Source organism: Carlito syrichta, unplaced genomic scaffold (genome assembly GCF_000164805.1).
Source record: "Carlito syrichta isolate Samal-C Ts95f unplaced genomic scaffold, Tarsius_syrichta-2.0.1 Scaffold307198, whole genome shotgun sequence".
Lineage (NCBI taxonomy): Eukaryota > Metazoa > Chordata > Mammalia > Primates > Tarsiidae > Carlito > Carlito syrichta.
This window is the reverse complement of record NW_007251294.1, coordinates 368,210-379,078: the sequence shown is the minus strand read 5'-3', so window position 1 is coordinate 379,078 and position 10,869 is coordinate 368,210. Positions and strand designations below refer to the sequence as shown.

The window sequence follows — 10,869 nt, the reverse complement described above, 5'->3', positions numbered from 1 at the left end:
AAAGAAATAGACACATGCCCCAGATCAGCTCTAACTAGCAGAGCAAGTCCAGAGGAAACTCAGCTGTTAGAAACGATGCATGCTGCTGGCTCGCTGGCTCCCAGTGTTGGGCAGAGGCTCCACCTGTCTCTCTTCTTCACTGTTCTGAGCCCTCCTGACCCCACTGACTGTCTTGTGAAGTTCACTTCTAGCTAGAATTAGGCATTCTAGGAAACCCCTGGCAGGTCTGTTTGTGGGAAGCAAGCTGGAAGATTAGAGAAGCCCTATTGAATTGGGGACATCAGTCCTCATTTTCAAAAACCAAGAGAAAAGAAAAAAACTAAGTCCCAAACCCACCACAAAAATCAAGCCTATCAAACCTGACCAACCTCAGATGGCGAGTGGGAATGAGCGGAGCTGGGGCCTGTGCCCTTGTCGTTGGTGTCTTGTGGGGAGGCTGGCTCCTTGAAGCCAATTCCCTTGCTCCAGAAGGGGGGTCCTCAGGCAGGTGTCCACTGGAAGAAGAAACGTCAAAGAACACAACCCCCCTCTCAGCCATGTTCCTTCTTATCCAGGATGAAAAAAAGAGGCTGGTGGTCACCTGGACATACTGCTTGGCAGGATCTAACTGAAGTGAGTTCCACCATCCCATGTGAAGTGCACACTCCCAGAACTGGAAAACCTTACTTTGAAAACTTCATTCATTTTCCTTCTTCAAATCACCACTAAAAATGTCTCATTAGCATTTTTGGCCAAAAGTGCCTATTTTTTTCCGTGAGTTTTGGTCTCCTGAGATGGAAGCTGGGGGGAGCACTTAGCTGAGCCACTGCTTCTGATGAGGTAAGAGGGTAGCTGGAGAGGTGAAGGCCACGAATATGTTCAAACATTCACAGTATCAGATATATCTGAAGCAACTTCTTATGTCTTTGACCCAAAGAAGCTCCAAAAAGAAAGGAAGGAGGAAGGAAAAACAATACTACATTCTTAGCAGAGGTGTCTGCCTTAACAAAACCACCCTCAACAAAGGGTCAGGGACATTCTTCTGGGGTCTGTGGATCACAGCAGTTGCCCCACCTGACATTCTGGCAAAGTCACATCATTGGCTCTGAGAAAAAGCTGGTATATGAAGTTTCTGCTGTCATCCAAAGGACATCCAGCTAGGGAGGAACACAGATGTCCTACTGAGCCAGCATTGTCTCCAATGCAACTGGCAGAGACTCTGGAGCATTTCCCGGAGGATTCTGGGGACCCTGTCAGTATCGGATTGGAATAAATGGGCAGAGGCTTGGTTGATGGGGGTTACAAACACCCGATAAAAAAACCCAAAACTCTTTTAAACCAGTCCATAGAGTGAAAAGTTGAACAATTCTGGTTTCCCAGTATAGAAAAAGATCTTCAAAAGGATCAGTGGTATATAGAAGAATCTTTTGGTATAAACTCCAGATAGAAAATGAGATTAATTTTCCGGTGGTTTAGAATAATCTTGCAAGTCTGAAGTCTGACTACTGCAGGCTAGCTTCATTAACATTTTGCTGGTTTCTCTTGGATGGGGGAAAGGTGGGGGGTGGGTAGGATAGTTCCTAAAAGAAAGAAAGAAGCAAATTTAAAAATCCAGCAAAGGAGAGAGCTTCCCAGTTCTATTGCCAAGTTCTTGTGGCCATAAATGACAATCAGGATCTGAGCGGTTTTACAGGGCCCAGTCCTGCCCAGTGATCCTTCAAGTCATCTGTAAACTACTTTTAGGCATGAATTTATCTGGATCCCTGGCTCCCAGAAAGCAGTTTCCGTGTCCTACTCTCTACTCTGGCTTTAGAACTTCAGCACCCCCCCATGCCCAGCCTATCTCCAGATAGCCTGGTCCTGCTCTTCTTGGCTTTGTCCTCCTCTGTCTCTCCCAGGATCTGGCTCAGAGACACCTGTGGCACCAGAGAGCACAGCAGAACAGCAGAGAAATCCATCAGCTTCTCCTCTGCCACGACTTCATCAAGTCTCAGTTTGGATGCCTCCTTGGGGGATGGGCTACTGGCATGTCCGAAGTGCCTGTCCAGAGCTCTCTCAGGCTGAGATGTTGGGCATCCTCAACCTCACAGGGAGACCCCTACCTGAGATCATTCCTCAGCAATCTCGGTCTCCTGATGGACAACCACCTTGGTCACTGACATGTCTGGGTGCTGCTCCTTTGCCTCCTTAATGGCTTGCACGAGGACCTACAAAAGACAGAAACAAAGCCCATCAGGAAAAAGCAACTTGGCTGGTGACAGAAGCAAGAGCTATAGAACATCATTTCTCTGATGTCCTGACAAATTCAATCCATCTGTCTGCAGTGCCAGGGCAGCGCTTAAGCTAAGCCAAGCTGACAATGGCCCTGCCTACCCTGTCTTGCATAGGGAGGCTCCTGGACCGATAACAGAGACAGGGAAGGCTGGAGCTGTCTTCAAGGAGTAAAGTGAACCAAACTGAATCTAGAGGACAAAACAAATTTTGTATCCAACACGAGGTAACTGGGAAGTTCAGGACAGGAGAGGAAAGTAACAGGCACAGTAGAAAAAGGAAGAGACATCTCTGGGCAAAGCAGAAGAAAGAAGGAAGAGGAGAAAGGCCTGTCACATGCCACACACGAGCCTAAGCACATTGCTTATTATTTACCTAATCTTTACAACAACTCATTACAGTAGTATCATTGTTTCCAATTTATAGATGAGAAGTTTGGCACTTAAATAAAGTGCTTATTGTTCCACAGTCATAAGTAACACAGACAGGGAGTTGAACTTGCACCTGTCAGACTTTCCTCTTTATCACACTGTTTTTTTGGTTTCTGAGGGGGGCCCCTCTGGAGCATCTGGAGGAGTTCTGATTATTTTAGAAAAACTCAGGAGAGCAAAAGGAAAGTCAAAGGAGAGCAATGATACCAGTCACCTGGGGCTGCAGGTCTCTGAGTCTGCAGGGCCCATATCAAAAAGGACACCAGCTAGGCCTGACCAGCTGACTGTTCACCCTGGATCTTAAGAACCATCTCCAAGGCCAGGTGCAGTGGCTCAGCACTTTGGGAGGCCAAGACGAGAGGATTGCCTGAGCCCAGGGATTTAAGACCAGCCTGGGTAACTTGGTGAGACCTGTCTCTACAATAAATCTCAAAAACTAGCTGGATATGGTGGTGTGCATCTGTAGTTCCAGCCTTTTGGAAGGCTGAGGCAGAAGGATCACCTAAGTCCAGCAGGTCGAGGCTGCAGTGGCCATGAGTGTGCCACTGCACTCCAGCCTGGGCAACAAGAGTGAGACTCCAACTCCAAAAAAAAAAAAAAACCAAAAATCCATCTCCAGAAGGGACAAGGGAAGAAGGAAATTCCTCTACTGGTCTCCTAGCTCCATGAAAGGCATTCTTGGAAATGCCACCTCTATGGCCCCTGCTTATCCTCCTGGATCCTGTGTGCCCAACCTATCCAGTTGCACTTCAGGTGTCCAGCTCAGGGTCCCCTTGGGATTCTGCCTACACCCACGCCTCCGTGAAAGCCTGCACCACACTGCTTCTCCTTAGCAGTCCTCCTTAAATGCCTCCCTCCAGTCAGAGTGCACTTCAGTGTATCCCCTCCCCATACTCTCAGTACCTAGGAGAACTGAGGGGCCCTGAAGCATCAAATGTGCTGTCCTTTAGTTACGACAACTCTGGAAGAAACCTGTGATCATCTTTATTTTACAGATGTAAAACTAGAAGAGAAGTAATGCAAGTTTCTCAGGGCATGCGACCAGTGAGTCGCAGAGTCAGGATTCAACCTAGGTCTGTCTCACTCCAAACCCTAAATATCTTCCACCCCATTGCTTTTGCTGTCTAGGGCAGACTGAGCACATAGCAGGGACTCAGATCACACCAGACTGCGTGTGTGGGTGCAGGCTTGCAATGCAGCAGGACCCACTGAGCTGGGAAACAGGCTGCAAGTCTCCCACGTGGGCTTTGCAGCCTTGTTTCTGGGACCCTGAGCCTGATATTCTTAGCTCTAAGTCTCAGCCCTTTACCAAGGGACCTCCTAGCACTGCAGCTCAGGTTTTCTTTTTAAAAAGGCACTCAGCATAAATGTCACAGAATTATTGCTCCAGCAATTCTGTCAATGATTCCAGAAGCATTTGCATGCAGCCTCTTCCACCCCCTCTTCTCTGCAGCTTTACTGTTCTAACCTCACCCAGCAGAGAATTGGGAACATTAATCCTGACCTTATTATTTGCTAATTGCTTGTAGCACACAATTAGCACCTAATTAACATAAAAACATAAAATTTTAGCACTCAGAAGGACCCAGAAATTATCTAGATCAACCCGCTCTCTTTTAGGAGGAAGAAAATTCAGAGGTAAGGTGATTTGCCCAAGGTCATACAGCAAGTTAGGGCAGATGCAGGATAGAAAGCGAGTTTTAGGCCAGACTCAGTGTAATCCCAGCCTGTAATCCCAGCAGTTTGTGAGGTCAAGGTGAGTGGATTGCCTCAGTCTGTGGGTTCGAGACCAGCCCGGGTACCTTGGCGAGACCTTGTCTCTACAACAAATAAAAAATTAGCTGGGCGTGGTAGTGCACATCTGTAGTTCTGGCTACTTGGAAGATTGAGGCAGAAGGACCGCCAGAGTCCAGGAGGTTGATGCTGGGATGGCCGTGAGTGTGCCACTGCACTACAGCCTGGGTGACAGAGTGAGACTCCAACTCAAAAAAAAAAAAAAGAAAGTGAGTTTCAAATCTCCTGGCATCCTATCCTGTCCACCACACTATGCTCCCCTCACCGTCTCCTCAGCTATAATGGCCCTTGAGGGTAGGGTTGTGCCTTCCTTTTGTTTTGGCATGTAGCACGGGTGTAGACACACTCACTCTACCTCCCAACTAGAGTAGCCAAGAGGTTTTTTGGACATGGAGATGGCAGAGGTATCCCTTGCAGCTTCATTTACTTGGAGCCCACCAGGTTCCACCTGCTGCACATTCAGTATTTCCTCTGATCCTCATAACAGCCTAGAGAGAAGACACTATACTCCCCATCTTGTAGAGGAGGAAATAGAGGCCCAGAGTTAAGAGTAGAATGTAGTTAAGAACCAGCACTTGAAGCCGGGCTCGGTGGCTCAGCCTGTAATCCCGCGCCTTTGGGAGGCTGAGGTGAGTGGATTGCCTGAGCCCTTGGGTTCGAGACCTGCCTGGGCAACTTGGTGAGACCTCATCTCTACAATAAAAATAAAATAAAATAAAAAAATCAGCCGGGCGTGGTAGTGCGCGCCTGTAGTTCCAGCTACTTGGAAGGCTGAGGCGGAAGGATCGCCGGAGCCCAGCAGGTCAAGGCTGCAGTGGCCGGGAGCGGCCACTGCACTCCAGTCTAGGCGACAGAGTGAGACCTCCAACTCAAAAAATAAAAATAAAAAAAAAGAACCAGTACTTGAACTCAAGTCTTTGTGTCTAAAGCCCATGTTCTTTCCACTACACTTCCTGGCTTCTTCAGTCTGAAGCCTGCATCCCACAGACCTCTGTATTTTGATTCTCCTTGTCCTTCCCAATTAAGAACTAGAGTAGCCAAGAGGTTTTTTGGAGATGGAGATGGCAGAGGTATCCCTTGCAAGCAAACTCCCATATCTGTCAATCTTCCCACCCAGAGACCCCTCCCTACCCAGAGTCTCCTTAGCATTCCCACCTGATCATGGTCAATATCAGCATCTCCTGTGATCACAATTCTCTTTTCAATTCGTGTCTCTGAAATCCCACCTTTTACAGTCTGGAACCAAAGAAAGGAGGTCGTATGAGACCAGCAATATACAGGAAAGAAAAAGAAACAACAAAGATTCATCTCAAAGCTTCACTCCAAGTCTTAATCTGCTGCTGGGTACTGCACAGCTTTCTCACTAGCTTGTCCAAAATCTTGACAGGACCTGCTACACACCTCGACTCTCTTGGAGCACTAAAATCTTTATTAAGCTAAAGAGAAAGTCAGGTCTCTGTTTACTTTCCCCCCTTTCTTCCTTCTGAACGCCACAGAAGTTCTGCAAGTAAATTAAAACAGGTGTTTCTCTTTGCTCTTCTCCTATATATTTTGTTTGGGGGGAAAAAATTAGAAGACTATGAACAAACATGCCACAGAGTTTGAAATTGAGCTCTTATTATTATTATTATTATTATTATTATTATTTGTGGGTGTGTGTATGTGTATGTATGTGTGTGTGTTTATTTTTGAGTCAGGGTCTCACTCTGTTGCCCAGGCTGAAGTGTAGTGGCATGATCACGGTTCACTGCAGCCTCAATCTCCTGGGCTCAGGCAATTTTTTCGCCTCAGCCTCTTGAGTAGCTGGAACTATAGGCACATGCCACCACCCCTGGCTGATTTTTTTCATTTTTCGTAGAGACGAGGTCTTGCTATGTTGCCCAGGCTGGTCTCAAACTCCTGGGCTCAAGTAATCTTCTAGCCTTGGCCTCCCAAAGTGTCAAATAAGATCAATCCAACCACACTGGATCTTACTTGTATTATTTTTTTAAGAGAATCACTCTGCCACTCAGGCTGGAGAACAGTGGCATGGTCATAGATCACTGTAACCTTGAACTCCTGGACTCAAACAATATTCCCACCTCAGCCTCCCAAGTAACTGGGATTACAGGCATGCAAGACCACATTGGACTATTTTTTTCATTTTTTTTGTAGAAATGGGCTCTCACTATGTTGCCCAGGATGGTATTGAACTCCTGGTTTCAAGTGATCCTCCTGCCTTGGCTTCCCGAAATGCTGGGATTACAGGTGTGAGTCACTGCACCTGGCCTGAGCTCTTTTACTTTAAAGCATTTTCATATTATTGAAATAAAAAAATCCTTAAGTAGCCGAGCTCGGTGGCTCAGCCTGTAATCCCAGCACTTTGGGAGGCCAAGGCGAGTGGATTGCCTGAGCCTGTGGGTTTGAGGCCCACCTGGGCAACTTGGTGAGACCTCATCACTACAATAAATCGAAAATTAGCTGGGCATGGTAGCACACGCCTATAGTTCCGGCTACTTGGAGGGCTGAGGTGGAAGGATCACTAGAGCCCAGCAGGTCGAGGCCACGGTGGCCAGGAGTGTGCCACTGCACTCCAGTCTGGGCAACAGAGTGAGACTCCAACTCAAAAAAAAAAAAAATCCTTAAACAATCATGTGAAGGTGGTGTTTCCCTTTCCGATAGATAAGGTAAACCAAGGTCTAGACCATTAAGTAAATGGCTTTCAGTCATCTGTGTATTGATGACAGAGCTTAGTCAATAACCTCTAGTGGTACAGAAGACATGGACTGTCTTTGATTTTCTGGGTGTCATTCCAATTTTAGATATTTTATCTCTCTTGCTTCCCATAAACCATATTATAATAATTCCAATATTTCAGCATCCAAACAATAGTTCCTATGGCCTTGACCTTGGACATGATGCAAAATGTCTTCATCAGACCCAGAGTTCTGATATTTGGCTTGGAAGACAGGGTTGCATAACTATACCAACAATACCTACCCTTAGGCTGACCCTTTAAACTTACTTCCATAGCCAGATAGGGGTCTCACTGACCAGAGAGACAGACAGATGTATCAAGAGAACAACTATGCATGACTTTAAGAGACTACTAAGTAGGCAAGGATATGTTCAAAGTATCTCCCTAGGTTTACTGCTGGGGAAAGCAGCAGGGACTCTCCATCTGGGATTTTTGGAATGATTTGGCTCACTAGGATGGAGATGAAAATCTCTGCCTGTGGACTGAGGTCCTTCTTGCAGAGAGATGGCGGCAAGTTCAGTAGGCCACTGGATTCCATAAAGAAGTTCTAGCTGGTCTGTTACCTTGGTAATCTGAGTTGTGGTGGTGCTGCTTGTGGTCTCAGATGTGATGGTCTGAGCTGTCAGCAAGACTCCCGGGTCCAAGTCCCCATTGCTGTCGTCAGTCTGCAGAAAGAAGCACAGCTCATTATCAGGCCTCTCAGGAAGGCTTGTGGGCAAATGTTGCAGGCTGCAGCTTTGCTCTTCAGCTGTACATTCTGATGCAAATATCTAATTCTCTTAGGGTGACCTATTAATAAATAAAATAAGTCCCCTGGAAACAAAGCTCCTTCTAAAAAAGTTGGATGGGTATTGTTTCTTTAGCATTGGGTCAATGTCAGAGTGGGTCAGAAAAGAAGGCAGGAGTGTAGCCACGAGTTCCACAATAACTACACATGTGATAGCATTTCGTTATCTTCTACTGATTATCTTCACACATTATCTTCTACTGATGCTTATACAGCCCTGTGAAAGGGCAGAGATTTTTTTATTAGTATCCCCTGTTAAGAAATCTCAAAGTCAGATTGCTAAGGCATGGGTAAGTTCTGAATCATAGGGAAGAATTTTCCAGAAAGAACTAGGAAAGGTCCTTGTTGAGGTTTAAGGAGCCAAGGAATCTCAGGCAAATTTCCTTAAAGACTGAAATGGTCAGCTTGTAACCCCACGCCTTGGGAGGCCGAGGTGAGTGGACTGCCTGAGCCAGCAGGTTCGAAACCCACCTGGGCAACTTAGCGAGACCTCATCTCTACAATAAATCAAAAATTAGCCAGGCATGGTTGCGCAAGTCTGTAGTTCCAGTTACTTGGAAGGCTGAGGCAGAAGGATCACTGGAGGCCCACAGGTCAAGGCTGTGGTGGCCGGGAGCGGCCACTGCACTCCAGTCTGGGTGACAGAGTGAGACTCCAACTCAAAAAAATAAATAAATACTGAAATGGGGCAAATGAGGTAGAAAATGTGCCTTTAAGGGAAAGTGGGAGGAAATATGTGTAGTATGTCTTAATGACATCTCTGACAACAAAACTATTATTGAAAGGGATCCTTCTTATTAGGAGTGATTTGAAAGTATTTAAAATGCCAGGCTATAAGACTAATCTATATGGCAAAAAGGACTGAGGCTACTTCTTGTTTTTCCAGAGCTCACTGTATCATGACCTAAACAACATATTGTGAACAGGCTGAAAAATGACATTAGCAAAAAGGAAGAGAGATGGTAGGCAGGGGCCAAAATCAGCCTGACAAACAGTTATCGAGAACCACTTGGGGTGTTAGTAGACGGAGCTGCTGATAACCTCACAACCAAGATGGAAGCAACTGGACTAAAATGATGGAGTCTGTCTATTGCAACAAGCTTTTCCCATAACAGTGACCTAAAACACCCGGTACTGGTATTATACACTGTCTCAAAGGGCAATTGAGAAAATTGCAATTATTTTCATAAAGAACTCTAGCAAAAAATGTGTTAGGTTGCTATCTTTCTCTGCCTCTTTATGTAAGTCATTTGCCTTCAATATTTTTATGAGCAGGAGCACATTTTATTGATCCTAAACTATGAGATAATAGAGGGAGGGTCAGAAGGAGGAGGAGAAAATTAGGAAGAAGCAGAGTCCTTGTCTGTGTTCCCTTTCAGGTGTGAATCTTGACAACACCAAGGAGAGGGAACATGTTTGTGATACCCAAGTCTGATATGCATGCCACCATCATACCAGATATATTAGTAGCTAGTTTATTAAGATTTTTTTTTTTTTTTTTTTTTTTTGAGTTGGAGTCTCACTCTGTCGCCCATACTGGAGTGCTGTGGCCGCTCCCTGCCACTGTAGCCTCGACCTGCTGGGCTCCGGCGATCCTTCCGCCTCAGCCTTTCAAGTAGCTGGAACTACAGGTGCGCACTACCATGCCCGACTGATTTTTTGATTTATTGTAGAGATGAGGTCTTACCAAGTTGCCCAGGCAGGTCTCGAACCCGTGGGCTCAAGCAATCCACTCACCTCAGCCTCCCAAAGGTGTGGGATTACAGGCTGAGCCACTGAGCCCGGCTAAGATTTTCTTACCTACCTTAGATTGAGACTCAATTAATATTTATTGAACTCCTACTACATGCCAAGCACATAAATCAACTATTATCTCAATTATGCCACTTAATATCTGAGGTAGGTACTGTTATTCTACTCACTGTACAGTTAAAGAAAACAGAGATCCAAAAAGGTTAAATAATTTATCCAAAGTTCTATCACTAACAGGTGTCTGAACTAGGACTTGGGGCAAGACACCTTTTGTCTGAAGACTGGGGTTTGGGTCCCAGGTCAGATAGTAACTAACGGAGTATCCTTTGAGTCACTTCTCAGAGCTTTCGTTTTTCCATTTACAAAAAAGACAATACTGTAATGCATGTTCTGCCTATACCGCAGCATTGTTGTGAAGGGTTAAACCTTTCCAGGGCTCCTCCTCTATAAAATAAACCTGCAACCATATCTTTGTCCACTTCCTACCCACTGCCTCTTCTCTCCTTTCTGTCTCTGATGGAGGTGAAAGATGAACTCCGAGACACTGCTACGGTTTCCTACTTACACTCTTCCCACATGGGGCCTCTTTTCCTTGATCTTCCTACCAATGTTTCCTCAAAATGGTACTGTGGCTTTGAGCAGTTGCTTATAAATATCCACTTATCCTGTGACCCAGCAATTCCATGCTTAGGTATTTACCCAAGATAAGTGAAAAGTCCACAAAAACATATGTACGTGAATGCTCAAAGCAGCTTTTTAATATTTTTCCCAAATAGGAATTAATCCAATTGTCTTTCAACAATAAAAGGATACCCCAAACTGTGGTATATTCATATAATAGAATATTATTTAGCAATAAAAGAAGAGTGAACTACTGATTCACATAATATGGATGGATCCAAAAAATATGTTCAGAAACAAGCCAGACACAAAAGAATCCTGCTGTATACTTCTATTTACACGAAGTCCCAAACAGGCAAAACTAAGCAATAGTGATAGAAATCAGAGCAGTGGTTGCCTAGAGGGATAGAAACCAAATGGAAAAGACTATGAAGGAAGTTTCAGGAGTAATGGAAACATTCTGTATTTTTTTTTTTTTTTTTTTGAGTTGGGGTCTC

General features: G+C 45.3%; 1 protein-coding gene across 1 annotated transcript in view; it reads right to left on the bottom strand.

The window, feature by feature from the left end:
• Positions 1-636: 636 nt before the first annotated feature.
• EPB41 (erythrocyte membrane protein band 4.1) overlaps positions 637-10,869 on the bottom strand; it is a 212,634-nt gene continuing 202,401 nt past the window's right edge. Inside the window, exons 18-21 of the mRNA XM_021715574.1 lie at positions 7,776-7,877; positions 5,631-5,711; positions 2,082-2,186; positions 637-1,559 (exon numbers count right to left, since the gene is read on the bottom strand). Coding sequence (XP_021571249.1) covers positions 2,088-2,186; positions 5,631-5,711; positions 7,776-7,877 — 282 coding nt within the window. The 3' untranslated portion in view covers positions 637-1,559; positions 2,082-2,087. The remainder of the gene's footprint in view (positions 1,560-2,081; positions 2,187-5,630; positions 5,712-7,775; positions 7,878-10,869) is intronic.